At 44.7% G+C, this 22436-nt stretch overlaps 2 protein-coding genes across 3 annotated transcripts in view; one reads left to right on the top strand and one right to left on the bottom strand.

Moving 5' to 3' along the window:
• Positions 1–13172: 13172 nt before the first annotated feature.
• LSM5 (LSM5 homolog, U6 small nuclear RNA and mRNA degradation associated) lies at positions 13173–17409 on the bottom strand. Its single transcript, XM_081163396.1, has 5 exons — positions 17271–17409; positions 15816–15911; positions 15181–15208; positions 14003–14075; positions 13173–13229 (listed from the first exon to the last, which is right to left on the bottom strand). The coding sequence occupies exons 1-5, from the start codon at positions 17314–17316 to the stop codon at positions 13197–13199; spliced, it is 276 nt and encodes a 91-aa protein (XP_081019522.1). The 5' UTR covers positions 17317–17409; the 3' UTR covers positions 13173–13196.
• A 4281-nt stretch (positions 17410–21690) lies between these two features.
• The window catches only part of AVL9 (AVL9 cell migration associated), a 41101-nt gene continuing 40355 nt past the window's right edge, over positions 21691–22436 (top strand). For both annotated transcript variants that reach the window (XR_014001160.1, XM_081165163.1), the window contains exon 1: positions 21691–21914. Coding sequence is in view for 1 of the 2 variants with exons in the window: in XM_081165163.1 (XP_081021289.1) it covers positions 21810–21914 (105 nt within the window). In the remaining variant the exon portion in view is untranslated. The remainder of the gene's footprint in view (positions 21915–22436) is intronic.

Below are 22436 nucleotides of genomic sequence, written 5' to 3'. Positions count from 1 at the left end.
ACCTGAAACTGTTCTTAACCTGAAGCACCACTTTAGCTAATGGGGCCTCCTGCTGCCGCTGCGCCGCCGGAGCACAATTTCTGTTCTCATCCTGAAGCAAAGTTCTTAACCTGAAGCACTATTTCTGGGTTAGCGGAGTCTGTAACCTGAAGCGTATGTAACCTGAGGTACCACTGTATTGAAAGGTTCAGTCCACCATCTTTATCCAAAATGGTACAGTCAAACCTTGGTTCCCGAATTCCTCTGTTATTGTACATTTCAGCTCCCGGAAGGAAATGCTCCGGTTTTTGAACAATTTCTGGAAGCCAAACGTCCGACGCAGCTTCCACTTGAGTGCAGGAAGCTCTTGCAACCAATTGGAAGCCGTGCCTCGGTTGCTGAACGTTTTGGAAGCCAAACAGGCTTCCGGAACGGGTTACATTTGACAACCGAGGTTTGGCTGTATCCATTAAAACAGAGGCAAAAACTTGCTTTCTCGTCTCAGGAAAAAACAGCAAATTTTTGAATAAGTCCTAAAAGCCCTGGTGGTAGTGGGAGCAGCAAAAGGACAGGGGTTGCCTGGGCAGAATCAATGAACATTCTTTTGAATTTCAGCTTAGCTGGTGACTGTAAAGAAACACAGTCTAGGTCTAGGCTTTGGACTACATACAGCTAACCATGACCAACTTTGTTTGTTCCTCCTTTTGGAAGATGAGGTTGTTTCAAATGCTGCCCTGAATCATGTCACAAACATCATACCACTTATTATACATACCTAGAGACATGGGCGTAGCCAGGGGGGCAGCTGCAAATAAAAAAAAATCAATACAAATCTGAGATTCTCCCCCCCCCCAACAAAAATCCTGACTATGCCCATGTCTAGAGAGGGACGTAGGTGGCACTGTGGGTTAAACCGCAGAGCCTAGGGCTTGCCAATCAGAAGGTCGGTGGTGCGAATCTCCACGACGGGGTGAGCTCCCATTGCTTGGTCCCTGCTCCTGCCAACCTAGCAGTTCAAAAGCACGTCAAAGTGCAAGTAGATAAATAGGTGCCACTCTGGCGGGAAGGTAAACGGCGTTTCTGTGCGCTGCTCTGGTTCACCAGAAGCGGCTTAGTCATGCTGGCCACATGACCCGGAAGCTGTACGCCGGCTCCCTCGGCCAGTAAAGCGAGATGAGCGCCACAACCCCATAGTCATCCGCGACTGGACCTAATGGTCAGGGGTCCCTTTACCTAGAGCAGTGTTTCCCAACCACTGTTCCGCGGCACACTAGTGTGCCGCGAGATGTTGCCTGGTGTGCCGCGAGATGTTGCCTGGAGGGAGGCGGGCGAGTCAGGCGGCGAGAGGCGGGGCGGCGGCGGCGAGGAGAGGCCGCCCAGCGCGGGCCTCTCGCCGCCTGGCTGCCTGCGAGCTTGGCGGGCAGCGCCTCCGCCCGCAGCGCCCGCCTCGCGGCTCTCATTCCCTGCCCCTGCCAAAGCTCACCCAGCCAAGCCGCGCTCTCCTTCCTGCCTCGCTTTGCTGCCTCCCCCCCCCACCCCCAAAGCTTGGAGGTTCCCCGGCAAGGGGGAGGGGAAAAAATTGAAACTTACACTTTCGTGCGTCCCTCCCGGCGTGACGCTGCGCGCTGACGTCATGGGGCTGTAATGGTGGTGTACCTCGAGATTTTTTTCATCAAACAAGTGTGCCTTTGCCCAAAAAAGGTTGGGAAACACTGACCTAGAGAGCTTGTGCCAGTTTCATCGCAGGCCAGTGTAATCTGAGAGCCAGTGTGGTGTAGTGGTTAAGAGCAGTGGACTCGTAATCTGGTGAACCGGGTTCGTTTCCCCGCTCCTCCACATGCAGCTGCTGGGTGACCTTGGGCTAGTCACACTTCTCTGAAGTCTCTCAGCCTCACTCACCTCACAGAGTGTTTGTTGTGGGGGAGGAAGGGAAAGGAGATTGTTAGCCGCTTTGAGACTCCTTCGGGTAGTGATAAAGCGGGATTTCAAATCCAAACTCCTCCTCCTAATCAAGAAACCCCACCCAGAAATTGAACAATGTCCTGGCTGATTGCAATAACCTTGATTCTCCAGGGCCTGAGTCACCAAGAATAGGATTAGCTTCTGCTTTCCCCCCAAGTCTTCAAGACTCAAGTACACCTCACTCTTCCACATCAGCGAATGGCTATCATTCACTGCCACATGGGTAGGCAAAACCCAACCCTTCCGGTGTCCCTATTTTCCAGGGACAGTCCCGGCTTTGCCGAAGCCGTCCCCGTTTCTGATTTGAACCCAGAATGTCCCACTTTTCCTTGGGACACCCCTATTTTCATCGGAGAAATGTTGGAGGGTATGGAGTTACACAGCCTCCGAGCCAAGGAGATAAGTAACTATACAACCTTTAGAAGACATCTCAAGGCAGCCCTGTATAGGGAAAGTTTTTTTAAAAAATGGTTAATGTTTTATTATTATTTTTATATGTTGGAATCTGCTCAGTGTGGCTGGGGCAATCGAGTCAGATGGGCAGGGAATAATCACACTAATTATTATTGAATAGAATAAGATCATATTGTACCAACCACACCATATTAGCAGAACTTGAGTGATACTTGTAAACACAACAAATACCGTTTGTGGAGTAGATGGGAACAATATTAAAGAATATAAAACTGTGGGGAAAATGACGACCGTATAAACAGTACAATGAGAATGATTGGAAGACTCATATTGTCCGAAGTCTTTTTTATTTAAGTGTTTATTTAAGTATTACCGTAATTAGGAAGATTAAGTTTTTTGAGCATGTGGTAATTCTGCGCATCAATGAAACAAGGGAAAAAAAGTAATTGTGATGCAATTTTTTAATCAGGAAGATTAAGTTTTTTAATGCACGTAAATCTGCCTTTTCTTCTTTCTTTTTTCTGTATTTTCTTTTCTTTTTTCTTAATTCTTTTTTCTTTAATTTTGTTTTTGTAGCATGAGATTGTAAATTCTTTGAAAATTCTTTGTAAATGTGTGTAATTTAAATTAATAAAGATTATTATTTTTTTAAAAAAAATATTGAATAGGGCACCCCTATTTTCATCAGAAGAAGGTATGCAAGGGTATGCAAAATACTGCACTGTAATGTCTGAACCCCCACCAATGGGTGTCTCACAAGGTGGAAGGGGCCTTGCCTCTTTCTACAGTGTGAATAGTGGTACAACACATCTCCCAGGGGTCCCTGCTGTGTTGCAGTTCTCACTGTACACAGACACACTTTGCTAAACCTCCCACATTAATTTAGCAGCTTGTTCCAAAAGGCCTTGCTTCCTCTGTTCCGAAAGGGACCCACAGCTTTTGAAACAAGCTGCACATTTCCCCATCACCGCCCTCAAGCATTTCAAAGCTAACCACCTTGTTTTCAGAACACTGCTAATCCTCTGCCCACTAGGAAATATAACTCCTTTGTGCCCCACACAATGTAGAGAACCAGCCGTAAAAAGCATGTGAAACATGGAAAGTGGTTATTTCGATTTCTGGAGGCAAAACCCTTGACATTTTAGTGAGTTATGAGCTAGTGTTCATTATTTGCACCTACGATATAAACCTTATGACTTTTAGTTCTGGACTATATCCAACCACCAAAAAAAAGAAAAAGGAAATCAAATTAAGTGCTTGCTGAAAGCACAATTCCATAAAACAGCAAAGCCTCGAGACTGTTGAAACAGATTTACTTTATTTGAAGGAAGACATCTGCCAGAGATACATTTCCTGTTTGGGGTTTGCAGAAAGAAATTACAGTTTTAGTTGAATTCAAGATGTCCATTTACTCATAACTCCTTTGAGGGTTTTCTTCAATCACTAAACAACGTCAATAGGACAGGAAAATATTTTGCAAAGAGACAAGTGCTCCCCTGGCTTAATACAGACACTGATTGTGTTCATGCAACAATTAATTCCCAGTGGATAAGCTCATAATGAATGGTAATGATTTTTTAATATAAGAGAGACCATCTTTTAATATGTGTAAAGTTTTGTAAACAAAATATATATTAGAGAAGTTACTAGATGAAATGATAAGTCCGTTGCTTATTATCCAGTCAAATATTGTATATTGATAATTAAACTGGGTAAGTAAAAAAACCACCATACAATAGTTTTCAGGCAACTGAAAATAAACATTGTTTTGAAAGAGTCATCTCTACAGAAATGTCAGGTTCTCCCTGTGAAATATACTCAGAGTCGAGAGTGGATTTCATGCTCTTTATTCAGCTCATAGTGGTGAAGAGGGAATGGAAGTCCCCTCAAAGTATCTGCTTTATATACATTATTTACACAATGGGCTGCACGTGATTGGCTAATTCCGGAATTCTCCTGTAGGCCAATCAGGTTGTGGATTCACTTACATCTGGAACTGGATTGGGTGGCTCCTGCAGACCAATCATACTGCTGCATTGTTCTAGGACCAATCAGATTGCTGCATTCTGAATCCTATTGTTCTAGGACCAATCAGATTGCTGCATTTTGGATCCTATTGTTCTAGGACCAATCAGACTGCTGCATTTTGGATCCTATTCAACTCAGTACATAACACCCTGCATTCAGGGAGACCCTATCTCACAATGTGGACTTATTTGAGGAGAACCTAGTGTAGTGTAAAGTGACTGGAAATGCAGTTAGATTCCATGTATTGTTTAAAATTGTATCCCACCACAAAACGAAACATAATCCATGACTACCCTCAATGTTCATTGAAGAAATATAGACTTAAACGCCACTCTATTAGCAGACATGTTTTTATTTCGTCATAGAAACCATTAGCTTCTGTCAAGTATTTCATACTGTGAAGCCAATTCTATCTTACATTTTCTCTGCACCAGAAAAAGTAGTTGCATAACAGCATCATTTTCGCCCAGTGTTCTCCTCTCATAAAGTGTTCTCATCTTTCTTACTGATCAGTAACTAGACAGTGTAAATCCCACCCTGTCATGTTATATAAATCTTTGCGGCAAAGATTTTTGTTTTAACCAAGTGATGAACATTGCTGACTGCTCTTTTCATAAAGCAGTATATATTGGGGAACCCTGCCACAACAATTACTAGGCTAGTTAGCGCTAAATACATGCAAGGCAGGCAGCTGCTGTCTATTATTCTGCAGACCGTAAACCGCCAGCCTAACATCTCCTATTTTGTGGCTGTGGTGATAAAAGGCCATATTTTCAGCTCTCCTTTATTTCCATATAGCCTCCCACCTCCCAAGAGCAGTTGAAAATTCAATGCCCTGGACAAACATGGATAAATCTCACATTAGCAGAGCCTAACAACCAGATCCTGTCTGGAGACAAGTCACCGTGTTCTGATTAACACTGCAAAACCCTGGGCAGTATGAATCATTCACATGATTTTCTCTTAGGAGGCAACTTTTTCCATGTTTCCCTACCAAAGGCAGCTGAGATTTTCAGAATTAACTTCATGTTCCTATTGATACATAAGGGACACGGGTGAGTTAAACCACAGAGCCTAGGCCTTGCCGATCAGAAGGTCAGTGGTTTGAATCCCTGCGACGGGGTGAGCTCCCGTTGCTCGGTCCCTGCTCCTGCCAACCTAGCAGTTTGAAAGCATGTCAAAGTGCAAGTAGATAAATAGGTACCGCTCCGGCGGGAAGGTAAATGGCATTTCCATGTACTGCTCTGGTTCGCCAGAAGTGGCTTAGTCATTCTGGCCACATGACCCAGAAGCTGTACGCCGGCTCACTCGGCCAATAAAGCAAGATGAGCGCCGCAACCCTAGAGTTGTCTGCGACTGGACCTAATGGTCAGGGGTCCCTTTACCTTTACCTCCTATTGATACATAGCAATTTAACCACAAATATGTGATGTAGAAAAGCTTAGCAGTAATTCTTTATGCAGTGTCTTAGAACATCATTCACACATGCATGGGCATCACTTGACTTATTCATGAGGACCAATAAGATTATTGGTCCTGTGTTGTTATTCCCTCTAAGGCAGGCATGGCCAAACTTGGCCTTGCAGATGTTTGGGGACTACAACTCCCATCATCCCTGACCACTGGTCCTGTTAGCTAGGGATGATGGGAGTTGTAGTCCCAAAACATCTGGAGGGCTGAGTTTGGGCGTGCCTGGTATTAAGTGTCAAGCTAAAAATTGGCTGTTCCTTTTCAGCTGGTCCTTCTCTCAAATCATTGGTTAAGCTGCTGTGATGTCATGACATTCCTTTTTTTTTATAAAATATTTTATTCAGTTTTCAAGCATAAAATAGAAAATCACATAGCCAACAAACAATGTAGCGAAAAAAAGAAAAGAAAGAAAATAAAAAAGAAAAGAAAAACACAACTGTTCATAACATTTTTGTATAACTAACTGGACTTCCTCACATCTCCCTACCCTGCATTCTCTATAATAAAAATACCAGCAATTTATTACCTTGCTTCAATTCTTATTTTATACCTCTCAAATGTTATACTTCTAATCTTAAAGTAATTTTTAACAATTGGTTATAACTTAAATTGAACATAATATTATTTTAAGTTTCTGTCACTTAATTTTCTAAATCTTTCAGAAGATTTGCTGGAACCATGTTTATCTGGATCGTGCAATTTCTTAACATTCATACAATTTATATTGTTTTTGTAAATAGTCTTTAAATTTTTTCCAATCCTCTTCCATTGTTTCTTCCCAAATCTCGGATTCTGCCAGTCATTTCGGCCAGTTCCATATAGTCCATCAGTTGTGTCTGCCACTCTTCCAGTGTGGGCAAATCTTGTGTCTTCCAGTGCTTTGCAATAAGTATTCTTGCTGCTGTGGTTGCATACATAAAAAAAGTTCTGTCCTTCTTTAACACTTTCTGGCCGACAATGCCCAAGAGGAAGGCCTCTGGTTTCTTAGTAAAGGTATATTTAAATACCTTTTTTAACTCACTGTAGATCATTTCCCAGAAATGATCATTTCCCAGACCTCTTGGACAGGTCCACCAGAGGTGAAAGAATGTCCCTTCAGCCTCCTTACACTTCCAACATTTGTTATCAGACAGGTGATATATTTTAGCAAGTTTGACTGGGGTCATGTACCACCTATATATCATTTTCATAATGTTTTCCTTCAGGGCATTACATGCCGTGAATTTCATACCGGTGGTCCATAACCTTTCCCAGTCTTCAAACATAATGTTGTACCCAATATCCTGAGCCCATTTTATCATGGCTGATTTAACTGTCTCGTCCTGAGTGTTCCATTTAAGCAGCAAATTATACATTCTTGAAAGTACCTTGGTCTTTGGTTCTAGCAATTCTGTTTCTAATTTCGATTTTTCCACCTGGAATCCTATCTTTTTGTCCAAATTAAAAACCTCTTTAATTTGAGCGTAATGTAACCAGTCTCGCACCTTATCCTTTAATTTCTCCAAGCTCATGATGTCATGACATTCCAATAACTCAAGGTCAAGTAATACTCATGGAAAGTTGGACAGCAGCTGAGAGGGAAATGAGTGAATTGGGAAAAGGTTGGCAACTGGCCTGCATCAAGACTAATATGTTGACAGTGGGGAGAAGATAGGAAGAGGCAGTGTACTATGTAAACTGGAAAACTGAACAGAAAGAAGGAACATGAAGGGTGAAAGCTGTGATGCTGGGGCATAATTCAAACAAATGTCTGAAAGGAAGGAAAACAAAAGAGGCAAGGAGTATGTGGGATGGGCAAGGACAATCCTAACATAGGATTTAAGATGGAATAAATTATGTGCTTTTGAAAGCTAAGGGATTGTCAGCCAGGAGCACTAAGGGAAGGCTGAATTCTTTATAGATTAACACACAAAACTGTAAAACTTGCATACTAGTACAAACGCATAAACATGTTAAAAAACTAGAGTCCAAGCCAGTAGATTAAAACACATACTAGAAAATATCATCTCATGGGTATTAAAAGTAATGTTGCCCTTCCAAAAATGTCCTACTGGCTTTCTAAGTAACTTCTTGGTAGAACATGAGTCTCTACATCTCAGGGCTGTGGGTTCCAGCCCCACGTTGTGCAAAACAATTCCTGCATTGCAGGGGATTGGACTAGATGACCCATGTGACCCCCTCCAGTTCTCCAATTCTATTATACAGAGCAAATTGAATTATGCACGCTTGATCAAGTCACATGACAACAATATGAATCACCATACATTTAAAGCACATCCCAGACCCCAAAGAATCCTGGGAAATATGGTTAACAAATGGTGATGAAATTGTAGCTCAGGGTTCTCTGCAGGCGTGAGGAGGTGCTTTATGTAAGAGTCATAGAACTGGAAGGGAGTTGGAAGAGACCCTGAGCATCATCTAGTCCAGGCACCCCCAACCTTCGGCCCTCTAGATGTTTTAGACTACAATTCCCATGATCCCTGGCCACTGGTCCTGTTAGCTAGGGATCATGGGAGTTGTAGGCCAAAACATCTGGAGGGCCACAGGTTGGGGGTACCTGATCTAGTCCAACCCCCTGCAATGCAGAAAAATGCAACTGTCCCATATGGGAATCGAACCTGCAACCATGGCATTATCAGCCCCACACCCTAACCAACTGAACTATCCAGGCATGCAGGATGTGTGTGTGCAGATCTGCTACCTGCTTCCAAGGAGTCAATTCCTTTGACCAGAGCAACAAAGATAGGCTACTCTATTTAAGAGAAACAACTGAACAAACAATGTTAATCGTCTTTATCCTAGTGGCATCATGCAAAACGGAACAAAAAATAACTTGCCACCTTGATCTTAAAAGTTTAAAATGCCTATTTCAAGAATGTCGCTGGAATTCTAATAAATTACCCCCCACTGAAAGGGCAATTACTACTGGAGTCAGGGCTGAAATCAGGGGGCAGGAGAGAAATCAGCCATGAACTTGATAAAAAGGCTCAAGCTCAGATGTGAGTCTGTACTTTTCCACTGGTTGAAAGCAACTGACCAGCTGCTTTGAAACTCCCAGTGCATCTGGGTTTGTGCAGTTGCCTGGTAACCTGTCATGTGGTACTGCACATATATTGCGTTTAAGGAGAGAGACACAGTTGCTGGCCTGGTAATCTTTGGGGACGAAGAATTTGCCAAGTATTGTATTGAAAATGCTTTGGCTTTATGCTGGATGGGAGTTGGATGCAGGTTTCGTATATTTCATTAGCCCCTTTTTAAGGTCGAAGGGCTTACCAACAGTCATTTTAACAAGTTTATGTGCTCTGGATAAATGAGATCTTTATTTGAATATACTTGAGGAATAAGGTGCAAAAGTGTTTGTAGAAATGAAGCTAAGGTTGATGACTTGCAGTTACCAATTCCTTATGTGATGCTCTGGAAAATCCTTAGACACATCAGTCGTATGCATGTCTGCTCAGAAGTAAGTCCTGTTGAGTTCAGTGGAATTTACTCCTAGGTATGTATACACTGGGACGTGGGTGGCGCTGTGGGTTAAACCACAGAGCCTAGGACTTGCCAATCAGAAGGTTGGAGGTTCGAATCCCTGCGACGGGGTGAGCTCCCGTTGCTCAGTCCCTGCTCCTGCCAACCTAGCAGTTCGAAAGCACATCAAAGTGCAAGTAGATAAATAGGTACCACTCCAGCGGGAAGGTAAACGGCGTTTCCGTGCGCTGCTCTGGTTCGCCAGAAGCAGCTTAGTCATGCTGGCCACATGTACGCGGAAGCTGTACACCAGCTCCCTCGGCCAATAAAGCGAAATGAGTGCCGCAACCCCAGAGTTGGCCACAACTGGACCTAATGGTCAGGGGTCCATTTACCTTTACCTTATGTATACACTGGATTGTAGCAAGAATGGAATTAATCTCATCATGTCTATTCTTTAGCACGTGTGCCACATGTCTTTTGGCCGTGATATTCTACTTTTGTATATTCACTCAAGTAGCTCCCACTAAACAACTTCCTATAATTGGGGGGGAAATTAATAATTCAGTTATAGCATCCTACTTTGCTTCTATCAAATGACAATGTGAACATTAATGCATTCAGTACAGATGACAAACAAGTACTTAGTAGAAGTATGAATTTTCAAAGAAAATATTTTAATGAAGCAATTAAGCGTAAGCAGGAGATTACGGGAAGAAGCATGAATGGATTTATATGCAAGTTTCGGCAAGACAAAACTTCCATGAACTCTCTTATGGTTCAGACTCAAGAGCATTGTTTTAAAGCTGCCGTAGTTCAGTTAAAATGCTAACTTCCATCGGCTCCCTCTAGTGGAAAGAATACCAGTGGAAAGAATACAATAGGAAACCAATGTAGCTTAGATCTGAAGGCACTTTCACATACAGGGAAGGAGTTCCCCCCCACCAATTTTCCTTCCTTGTTCCATCCCACTATGCTTTGAGGTCAATCTTTGGGAGGGCTTTTCAGTGGACACGGAGGGTTGCCACCAGAAGGGCAGTGAAAAGAAGTCCCCTTGTACTGACAGAGGCAACCTCCTCCTAGTCTGCTTCAAAGCCTATACAGTGAACAGAATTCAAGGATAAACTTCCTTCAGTTTGCAATTTTTGCTTAATTAAAGCAGGACAAGATTTCATACAGCAAGATCTAACATCTTGTTGAGTGCATTTTTTAAAAGATGCTCTTAAGTCTGAAAACTGTTTCTTTGTGTCTCTATAGAAAACTAAACTCTAGTTATCCTGCATAGTAACTTCACCTTTCTTATCATTATTTTCTAATGTCACAAACTGTCTACAGACAAGGCTTCTCTCTCAATTCCCTCCGGTTAACTAGAAATGTAAGCTGAGCAGCACAACTGTAAGGAAAAAACTTTAGCATTAAATCTGAAGATCACAGTAGTCAGTAAACCAATTTCCAAGTAAATGCATTTAGGAATGGAAAGCTGGCTTTGTTAAAACACTGTAAAAAAATATCTCATATACTGACTGCAGTAATATTTTTAAAGAGGAAATACAGTGGTGCCTCGCAAGACGAAAAGAATCCGTTCTGCGAGTCTCTTCGTCTAGCGGTTTTTTCGTCTTGCGAAGCAAGCCCATTGACGGATTAGCGGATTAGCGCTATTAGCGGCTTATCGGATAAGCGGCTTAGAAAAAGGGGGGGAAGGAAAAAAACCCCCGCAGGAACTCGCAAGACATTTTCGTCTTGCGAAGCAAGCCCATAGGAGATTCATTTTGCGAAGCACCTCCAAAACGGAAAACTCTTTCGTCTAGCGAGTTTTCCGTCTTGCGGGGCACCACTGTATTTGCATTGTTTCTGTGTGGAAAGCTACTTAAAAATAAATAAATCCAGAGTAAGCATATATGACCAGGATTTTTGTGCTTATTTTACCTTAATCCATGGGTAGGCAAACTAAGGCCCGGGGGCCGGATCTGGCCCAATCGCCTTCTGTTGGGTTGAAATGAACGACAGATGAGTAGGTAGGTGTCATACGGGAGGCGTCTCCGAGCAAGCCCCGGAGAGTCCCCTTTATTGAATATTACCGCGTTTGCCACGTATGTGCTTGTTGCTGATTGGTTAACATAAGTACAAAGCAAGGGTTGCATATAAGACATTAATCATTGCATACAAGACATTAATCATCGATAGGTTAAAGGTTGGGAAAAGGAACGTGGAGTTTAGACAGGCATGGTTTCGGACTGCCCATACCAGGGTGGTACGAAAAGGAATGTACACAGAGGGATAAGTACAGATTGATATGGTGTGAACTCAAGGTGAACAGAACGTACCAGGGTGATGAGGGAATGTCTTAGCATCAGCACGGTTTGTGCAGCGTGAGCAGAAGTAAAGCTTAGAAGCAAGACTTCCCATCATGCCACAGTTATGTGCAGAAGCAATGCTTCCCATCATGCCATAGTCATGTGCAAAAGCAATGCTTTCCTTCAGCCTTCTAAATCCGGCCCGCTTGAGTAGAATGTATCCTTTTACTTAAAATGCTAAGTTATTTGTGGGGCATAGGAATTTGTTTGGGGTTTTTCCCCCAAAATATAATCCAGGTCCCTACAAGGTCTGAGGGACAGTGGACCAGCCCCCTGCTGAAAAAGTTTGCTGACCCCTGGGTAGAGCATGAGACTCTTAAATCTCACGGTCGTGGGTTTGAGCCCTATGTTGGACAAGAGATTCCTGCACTGCAAGGGGGTTGGACTAGGTGACCCTCATGGTGCCTTCCAAATCAGCAATTCTATGAATAATGATAAAATTGTACTATGAGACCAGTTTGGAATTGCTTTAAATATTATAGGAATTAACTGTGGTGTCTGTTGTTTAAAGGATACAGGTACATTTTCTTCCTTCCATATACAGTCATACATCGGGTTACAGACGCTTCAGGTTGCGTTTTTTCAGGTTACGGACCGCCGAAACCCGGAAGTACCGGAACAGTTTACTTCCGAGTTTCGGTGGCCGCGCATGTGCAGAAGCGCTAAATTGCGCTTTGCGCATGCGCAGAAGCGCCGAATCACAACCCATGTGTGCACAGACACGCCACTGCGGGTTGCGAACGTGCATCCTGCGCGGATCACGTTCGCAACCCAAGCGTCCACTATACTTTATTTGGTTCTTGAGAACATCTTTTAAGTAGATAAGCCACTTCTATGGCAAGGCAGAATAGTGTTTTAACGGTGAATGATATTGAGCAATTGGTACAATATGATAAGAATTTGGCAATCGAAATCTCTTCCTTTTACTTATTTTTATCTCAACCTACAGAGCAGTTAACATTTGTTTTCATCTAAAGGAAATAAAATCACAAGGTATTTTAGCAAGATATTTGCTATCACAGCCTAAAAGTCTAGGCTGTGGGGACGAGGAAGGAAAGCTGGAGAGAAATGCATGAGAAAACAATTCTCCCACACATTTTGAACCACAGCGTAACCAGCTCATGTATGATATAGATAAAAAGTAAGAAATATTTATAACCAGCTCATAACCTGCTCTAAGCAGCCTGACCCAGAACCATTCAAAATTCCTGGTTTTATCTGACATCTAAAATGCCAGTTACAAAAACAACAACTGTGTTCAATATGGTGTTTTTTTAAAAAAAACCTCTTTATTGCCTTGCTCTGAACAACAAGTTAATTTTGCCTTTACAACAAAGTCATGATTTTAACTTACAAAGTCTTTGTTAACGATGCATTTTTCCTGAAATGGAAATTTGCCTTTATATAAATGTAAAAAATAAAAAATAAAAAACGCATCAGGTTTCATCAATATATTCTTATTCTTCTTCTTCTATATTCCTACACAAGCTTTAACAGGAAGTCTTCAATGATGGCATATGACTTTATTTACACTTCTGGTCCTTCTCCTCCGGGAACCAGCTGAAAGAAAGTTCACATGAGAAGATGAAGAACTTAAGCATTTCATCTAGAAAAGTTATGTACAACCATTCTATCCTCTCTCAAGGATGGAGCTACAGAAACATGCCCAGCAAAATCAGTTCTGTTGGCCTGTCGGGCAGAGCCACTCTGACTACCCGTCTCAGGTAGTGTAGTGGAAGAAGCATTAACAAGATTCCTCCCACCAATTGAAGTCTGGCTCATACAACACGCTAAGCCAAACAAGGTTCACACTTGGTTATAGCTTACAGTTACTGGGGAGAGAACTTAGCCGCAAGCTCTGGTGCAGATGGTAATCTAAACCAAATCTTGGCAGCAAAAAGGATGAAGGAGCAGCAAGGCAGCTGGGAACTTGCCTCTGGGGACACCCCCCCCCCCAATTTCTCACCAAGTCAGGGTTAGGCTTAGCATGTTGTGTGAAGCAGGCCATTGTATCAGCCACCTTGAATTTTTCAGGTCAAAAAAAGATTATATACACGTGTTTGTAAATTAATTACATTAGAATAGTTTATATTCGCTTGTTTTACATTTATTGAGACCCCCCACCCAAAATAGGCCATATCTCCTCCTCCCTGACTCAGAACATGCAACATCTCAGTTCTTTTTTAGGATACCACTTCAATTTTTTGGCATTTTATTGGATTCTGTTTCAGTTTCTGACAACAGTTTCTGAATTAACCAAGCTTCCACAGTTAACTAGTTTGGCCTAGTTAACAGGAATTAACTAGGGCAGAAATGTAAGACTAATTACTTACCATTGTTATGTTATTTCCATTTAGCAAAATCTGGTCTAGCTTTGTAATTCTTCGTCCTTCAGGTGTGATCTCACTGTTGAACACAAGACAAACAGAAAAAAGGATACAAAACTAGAAAGTTTGATGAAACTAGCTACCTATTTTTCATTCAAGTCTTAATTATCTGATAAGAGACTGCTACTCTCCACACCAGAGTACCCAAATGTCCCTGAAGGGGAAAACTGGTAAGATAAATAATTGCAGCAATCCTACCTACATTGTTCTGCAATTGGTACTTTCCTAGAATAGCATGGGAAGGGAAGTTGTTGCAATTATACCCTTATACAGTAGCTAACGAGAAAAGTAAGGAATGAGTACCTCTGAAAGATGCTGCCACAGTAGACTGGGGATTTGTAGAGAGGAGCACCCCAGTGTCAGGAGGCAGGTGCCAAGAACAGGATAATAATAACTCACACAGCATCAATGAAGTTAACTCTTCATTCAAAGAAACAAACAGCTCAGGAGACCAGGCCTAATGAACACAAAAACTCTTCCCAGCAGATCTTGCCTCAATGAGGCAGTTGTGAGGACTGAAGGTCCCTGCCTTCCCACAGCTGCCTAAGTCTCCACCTCCCCTGGTTCCCTCCCAAGCAATCTGAAACTCCATTGATGTGTCTGTCTCTGCTCCACCCTCTTCATCCTTCTTTTGGTCCTGGGAGACCAGGGGGGAGGGGAGCTGGTCACAACAGGAGGGCTTCTTCAGAGGTCCACCTCATCTGCTTCTTGCCCCCCCTCCTCCCGATTCTGGACTGCTCTCTACCACAGGCTCTTCCTGCTCAATAAACCCTGTTACCTCTTCAACTACCACACCACCTCCTCTCAGTCTGCTCCCTCTTTTCCCTCTGACCCCTTATCGTAGTTCCACTACCAATTTCTGGGCTCTGAGCCTTGGGGGTTCCCCAGCTGGTGCCTCGTACCACTAATATAATGCTCCACTCTCACCTTCGGAGAATTACATTCTGCTTTTCCTGAAAACTGGTGAACAGTATTACAGCATGCCTCACAAAAGGAGATAATATTGTCAGCCTATGTCCAAGTGTGGGAGGTCAAGAGAGTGAGTTCTGAAGAGTGAGTGAAAGTAAAGACAACTGTTGGTACAAGATGTGCTGAGATTGAAAGCCAGAAGCAGATATACTTACAATTCTGTAACATCTTCCAATACCATGTCTTAAGCCTGATGTCAAGGAAAAAGTTACTACAAAAGTAGTGATTCACATTTCCCCCTGCATTCATTAGATGAGTAGATATCCAAGAGGACTAACAGTGTTTTTATATCATCAAGGTGTAGGCCCTGTTCATAGAATACACGGCTGCCACACAAGTGTCTCAGAGCATGTGCAACAGGTGCTAGGCTTGCAGCCTGGAAGAATGATGTACAACAGGGGTAGGGAACATGTGATCTTGTTGGACTCCAATTCCCATCAGCCCCATTCAGTATGGCCAATTGTGAGGAGTGATATTATCCAGCACAATCTGCAGGATGAGGATATAATACCCTATCCATTATGTACAGGCACCATCTGTCAGTACTGCAGACACGGTAATCACAGAAGCCCAGTGGCTGAAAATGAACTTGCAGTTGCAGTGCAAACCACCACCAAAGGTATGAACCTAAATGCAGATCTACTTTTATCCAATTCAAAACACCAGAACAACTCCCTTTCCAGGGGAACGTTATTTTAAACAGCTGCTTGCAAAAAACAACAACAATGCACACACACGTCCCAAAAAGCAAACTGTGAAAAGCCTCCACATTATTCCCTGTAAAGGATACTGACAAAGTCATCAAATCCTAGGAGTGTGCCAACAATTTCTTTATCACTTTTCATCACGATGTGAATTCGTGAGCCTATGCACTTGTCCACCAGCTCTGTTAATCAGAAAAAGCATTTAATTAGTAGTTACTAATGTATGTACAAATGTATGAGCACTGTATCTTTCTTCAAGATGTGTTTTCAGTTACCAATGATTTTAAACATACTTCATTTACAAAACAGTCAGTATCCAAAACTAAAAGCAATCTTAATAGCAGGGGACACTAGCATATTACATCATTAAATAAATCCAGTGGGTCAATTAAATAATCCCAAAGTTCAAAAGATGCAGTTGGGAGCTGATTATGATCATATACATAATAAAAAGATTGCTAGAGCCTCAAATTTTAATGTGATTTTAGTCCTGAACCTTTCCTGCTTTTCAGAAACTAGCATTCAGGAGCATTGTTGGCTGTAGCTGTGAAGGCAGAGCACAGCCACTGCATTTAGTAGCCACTGCTAGGCTTATTATCCTCCGTGAATCTGTCCAATCCTCTTTAGAAGCCGTTCAAGTTGTGGGTCATCGCTGCCTCCTGCAGAAGCGAGTTCCACAGTTGAACTAACTGCGCTGCGTGGAGAAACGCTTCCTTTTATCCATCCCGAATCTTCCAACATTCGGTTTCATTGGGTGCCCATGAGTTCTGGTGCCACGAGAGAGGAAAGAACCCTCCTCTCCATGCTGTGCGTAACTTTGCCCCAGGTATGTGGCCATGATGCCACACGTACAAATGGTGCACTTGCCCCCCACACCTCCTCTCATCTCCCTCATCCCCCCTCTCTCCCCCATCCCACCCCTCTTCCCCACCCCATTTCCCTCTCCCTCCCTGTCCCACCCCATTTCCCCCTCCCCCACCCCATTTCCCCCCTCCCCCACCCCATTTCCAGCCCTCTCCCTCACCCCACCCCATTTCCCCTCCCTCAGCCCACCCCATTTCCCCCTCCCCCACTCCATTTCCCCCCTCTCCCCCACCCCATTTCCCCCCTCCCCCACCCCATTTCCAGCCCTCTCCCTCACCCCACCCCATTTCCCCTCCCTCAGCCCACCCCATTTCCCCCTCCCCCACTCCATTTCCCCCCTCTCCCCCACCCCATTTCCCCCCTCCCCCACCCCATTTCCAGCCCTCTCCCTCACCCCACCCCATTTCCCCTCCCTCAGCCCACCCCATTTCCCCCTCCCCCACTCCATTTCCCCCCTCCCCCACCCCATTTCCAGCCCTCTCCCTCACCCCACCCCATTTCCCCTCCCCCAACTCATTTCTCCCTTTCCCCCCCTCTCCCTCACCCCACTTCCCCTCCGCCACCCTGCCCCAACCATTTCAACCCTCTTTCCCCACCCTACCCCATTTCCCCTCCCCACTCTTTATCCCTCTCCCCCGGCTACACCGCTCAGAGACGAGCGCCCGCCATTCATTTACCAAGAGGCAGAAGCTGAGACGGGTTGGTAGTCGCGTTGGCCGCCATTTTGCCGCGAGGCCTGACTAATCGACTTCGCCGTCCTCTTATTGCTCACTGGTTTAAAAAATAAATAAATAAATAAATGCCGGGGGAGGCGGGCTCTTGCGTCCCCGGCCACTCATAACAGAGCCGACTGTTCTAGTTTGAGCAGACTCAGCGAATCGATAAGAGCAATCGAACTAGGAAAGCCCTCGAAAAGGAGTCCCAGCGCAAGTCGAGGCCGAGGGGCACGTGACGTCCGAGCGCTAACTTTAAAAGCTAAGCCCTACTCTGGTTTGTTTCTTTTTTTAAAGCGTACCTTGCTTTATATCCGAAACGCATCTCCTGGAACACTTTTTATTGCCTCCAAAGACCTAAAGGAGAAGGCACTCTGTGCATGCTCAAGGGTATCTTTTCACCCACCTGTTCCTAGATTGACCCTAGTATGGAAAATCTGGGGCGCTTGGATTATGGCCGAAGGAGGACTCGAAAGGCCGGGGTTCTGAAAATGCGCAAGCATCAGGCCTCCGAGGGTTGCATCCCTTTAAAATATGGGTTGCGTTATCCACCCGTTTTTAAAATCTGCAGCATGTCAAAAAGATGGATTTTAGCCCGTCGTTTTGTGTTCTAACCTTGGAGAATAGTAAAGCAGTCAGTACCCACCCAATTCCTGTACCTGCCCTTCCTAAATACAACAAATAGCATTTGCAATGAGGTTTGCCAAACAAGCTAAAAGGCCACGGGCTTTGCTATGTATAATATATAGTCAGGGTCAAGCCTGCATTCTTATCTTCTCTCCACTTCCACACTTAGAAGACTGCTGCGGGCCGAGCAGTCAGGCCATGGGATGTACAGTATGTACATGTCATATGCACTACAGCAGGCTTTCCCAAACTTGGGTCTCCAGGTGTTTTTGGACTACAACCCCCACCATCCGTAGCTAGCAGGACCAGGGATTATGGGAATTGTAGTCCAAAAACATCTGGAGACCCAAGTTTGGGAAATCCTGCGCTAGACTGATGACAGGACAACTAGTGCAAATGAGCTCTAGTCTGGTTCTTATTTTTTTGCTATGGGTACCAACTGATGCTAGTATATATCCCCTAGGTGTACCCATGTTGCTGGTAAACTGCCAGCTTTTAATCCATAGTACCAGAGATGACAAGTTTTCTAGTGCTATATGTAATCATGCATGCCTTGTAAGCAGTAGCATACAACTGGCTTCCTTCAAGCCACTTTCTCTCTATGCCAGTTATAGGGCTACCTTTTAATGTAACATTAAACAAGTGTGCTGATTTTCATTGGCCAGATGTCACATGTTCCAGACTTGTGCCCTGACCTGTGCTATAACCATACACTTAATGGTCCCCACCCACCAATTTTATCTGCTGAGAGAGGAAAGAGAATCAGTTAACTTAACTGAAGGGAGGCAAATGATGGAAAGCAAAGCACAAGCCGCAACCTCTTGTTGTGTATGTGGCGAGAGAACCCACAAAGGCACTGCATTTGTCTATAGTAGTAGTAGTATTGGTATGTAGTAGTAATAATATTATTTTTTTATATGCCACCCATCCAACTGGGTTGCCCCAGCCATTCTGGGTAGCTTCCAGCAAATTAAAGCATCAAACACAGTAAAACATCAAACATTAAGAACTTCCCTGTGCAGGGCTGCCTACAGGGATTCCCACATGGCAGGGATGATGTTGCCAGCCTTCATGTCATGTTTGCAGACATCTTTGTAATGCAGAGTTGGTCAGCCAGCTCTCCAATAGGAACATGTCCACATGTTCATTCTGTGGATATGACCAAGCCAGCATAGATGTTGCTGAGACAGGACTGTGAACATGCTGGGAATGTGGACTTGGGAGAGAGACTTTGTCCAAAGCTCTGTCCTGCCACGTGATACCCATAACTCTGGCTGTTGTGGTAAATCTTCCCATTTCGCAAGCTGCCTTGAGCACTATGGACAGGCGGCATACAATGAAGATGACGATATTGGCCAGTGTGGCATAGTGGTTGAGACTGAGTCCCTACTCAGCCATGAAGCTCCCTGGGTGACCCTGGGCTGACCACTATCACTCAGCCTAACCTTCCTCACAGGGTTGCAGGAATGCCAGCTTGGCCCCGCAACCATGGGTCCCCGGGGCCGTGGCTGCCATGCAACGTTGTGTATGGCCCTGGCACCAAAATCTGTGGGTGCCTTTCAGAATTCCTGGAGGGAATTCAAAGACTATTTACAGAAATATTGTAAAATTAATGAATGTTAGAATGATGCTGGATAGAAATTAAGTGGTTTCCAGCTGCAATGCTTTAAGAGACATGAAAAAAAGGTTTATAAATGGGTAAAAGCTTAATGGCAAGGATTTGCTGAACTAACAAATTGAAGTGGACTACAAAAAAGGGAGGTATGAGGAGGTCCGGGGAAATAAGCGTAAGAAAAATATGCAACGGAAAATTAAGGTGTTTTTAACTGTTTTTTCTTTTGTATTTTTCTTTTTCTTTTTTCATTTTTACTGTAATATCTTAAAAATTTTAATAAATATCTTATAAAAAATAAAAAACAGAATTCCTGGAGGGAAGTCCTAAGATTTGCAGTGTTTTCAAGAATGTTAATTGTGCAATTGATTTTGTAAAACGAAATAAAATTATTTTAAAAAGAAAGAAAAAAGAAATCCGTGGGTGCCTTCATGGGAAATTTTGTGGGTGCTCCAGGGCCCTGGCACCTATGCCGGGTTGCTACTGCGAGGACAACAACATGGGGAGGGGGAGAAGCACATGCTCCTTGGCAGAAAAAAAGGCGATGTACTATCGTGATAGAGAAAGAAATGCGCAAGCCTCTGGGGCTACTTCAAGCAAACAGTCTAATTTGTCTGCGCCTAAATGATGTCGAGCGTCAGAACCACTTGGCCGCAATAAGGAAATTTTGCCCATGGTATGACTATTTTCCACCTTCCCATTTCGCCCATCTGGCACCCTATCTGCATAACCTAGCAATTCTAAAATATAGACATGCTTTTACTCTTACAAGATTGAATGTCTTGCCCTCGGGTGTCCTCAAGGGATGGTTCCAACAGTTTCCACACGAAAAAACGCTTATGTCCCTGTAGAGATGGCAGTACCGAATCGGTGGCGCATGCCCTTCTGGCTTGCACTCTTTATAAAGACTTGAGGAATGAGGTTATCGCCCCTCTTTTATTGTCCATTCCTGGTTGCCCAACCACTGCCACATTGTCCTTTCTCTTGGCAGATCAGGATGAGCAGATGACAGCAAAGGTTGCAAGGTTTTTGTTGTTGTTGTTTAGTCGTTTAGTCGTGTCCGACTCTTCGTGACCCCATGGACCAGAGCACACCAGGCACTCCTGTCTTCTACTGCCTCCCGCAGTTTGGTCAAACTCATGTTGGTAGCTTCGAGAACACTGTCCAACTATCTCGTCCTCTGTCGTCCCTTTCTCCTTGTGCCCTCCATCTTTCCCAGCATCAGGGTCTTTTCCAGGGAGTCTTCTCTTCTCATGAGGTGGCCAAAGTATTGGAGTTTCAGCTTCAGGATCTGTCCTTCCAGTGAGCACTCAGGGCTGATTTCCTTCAGATGGATGCGTTTGATCTTCTTGCAGTCCATGGGACTCTCAAGAGTCTCCTTCAGCACCATAATTCAAAAGCATCAATTCTTCGGCGATCTGCCTTCTTGATGGTCCATCTCTCACTTCCATACATCACTACTGGGAAAACCATGGCTTTAACTATACAGACCTTTGTTGGCAAGGTGATGCCTCTACTTTTTAAGATGCTGTCTAGGTTTGCCATCGCCTTTCTCCCAAGGAGCAGGCGTCTTTTAATTTCGTGACTGCTTTCACCATCTGCAGTGATCATGGAGCCCAAGAAAGTAAAAGCAAGGTTTTTAGCTGGGGCAATTAGAATAAGGTCCACTATTTGACTGCTGATTCAGGACCCTAAAGTCCTTATATAACCGACTTTGTATTTCTGTTATTGGTATATTGTATTGTTGTTTTGCAAATAAAGATCCATTCATTCTCTCTCTTTCCTCTGGGACTACCCTGGGCTCCCCTGAGGTTTGGGGGGGGGGGGGAGTCTGGCATTCTCCGACGGGCTGCACCTTTAAGAACAGAGCCCTGGCCGCCGGTTGCCAGGAGGAACCATCCTGAGGTAACCGGGGAAGGCGGCCGCCCTGTTTTGGCAGCTTCCCTTCGGCTCCCCGCAGCAGCAGCCGCCGCCTCTTCCTCCTCCTGCTCCGGCCTCGCGCGCCCGTGAGGCGGCCCTGGCTCCCGCGCGCCATTGAGGCCTCGCCGGCAGGCCCCGCTCTCCCCTCCGCGGGGCTCGGCGCCTCTCTCCCCCCCTCGGCGCGGCTTCCTCGGCGGCCGCTACGGGGCGGGCTCGGCGGCCAGGGAGCATGCTCAGAGGACGGGCGCCGGCGGGCTGGGGAGGCCGGCCGCGGAAGGAAGCGGCGCCCGTAGCCCGCCGGTAAACAACCTCCTCCGGCGGCGCTGCTGCTCCCGGGCTCCTTCATGGAGCGAAGGGGCAGCTCCAAGGGCGACCTGCACCCCCGCGGCTCCAGGGGGCCCGTGCTGCACATCGCGGTGGTCGGCTTCCACCACAAGAAGGGCTGCCAGGTGAGGAGGCGTCTCCTTCTTCTTCCCTTCCCTTAAGCCTCGTCACTCGAGGTTCCCCCCTTTCACGCGTCAGAAGCGTAGACTTGGAAGGGGATCCCAAGAGTCATCTAGACCCACCCTTTGCAGTGCACGGATCCTGCCCACAGCCGCCCTGCTGGGTGGGCTCCAACCACCAATTATCAGCCAGAAGGAGAACAATTGTGGAGGTGCCTTTTCGCCTTGGGCAAAGCGAGTTTTTTTTGTTTAAACCGCTCGATTTATTTATATTGTGAATAATTTGCACACCGCTTGATGGTTCCCCCACCCCACAAAAAAACCCCACACATAACAACACCTCCAACGCAAAAGGAGGGTTTTTGTTGTTCGCCCAGGCTGCTCCTGTTTACACCTGCTTGCATGTAACCCAGCCTCAAAAGGAAATGTGCATTACAGCAGCATCCTTGATTTGATTCGACTTTGCATTTTTACGCTGCGAAGCGTCCTGAGATCATCCGATGAAGGGCGGTATGCAAATTGAACAAA

The sequence above is a fragment of the Podarcis bocagei genome, assembly GCF_964188305.1.
Source record: "Podarcis bocagei genome assembly, chromosome: 12".
Classification (NCBI taxonomy): Eukaryota; Metazoa; Chordata; class Lepidosauria; order Squamata; family Lacertidae; genus Podarcis; species Podarcis bocagei.
This window is presented reverse-complemented; position numbering and strand designations above follow the sequence as displayed.

Excerpts from the sequence above, each read along its gene's own strand:
- LSM5 (XM_081163396.1), bottom strand. The coding sequence starts at position 17,316 with ATGGCGGCCAACGCGACTACCAACCCGTCTCAGCTTCTGCCTCTTG. Across the intron at positions 15,209-15,815 it reads AGGATTTGATGACTTTGTCA|ACATGGTATTGGAAGATGTT; the intron begins GTATCCTTTACA and ends ATCAGGCTTAAG. Across the intron at positions 14,076-15,180 it reads TTGGAAGATGTTACAGAATT|TGAGATCACACCTGAAGGAC; the intron begins GTAAGTATATCT and ends TGTGTTCAACAG.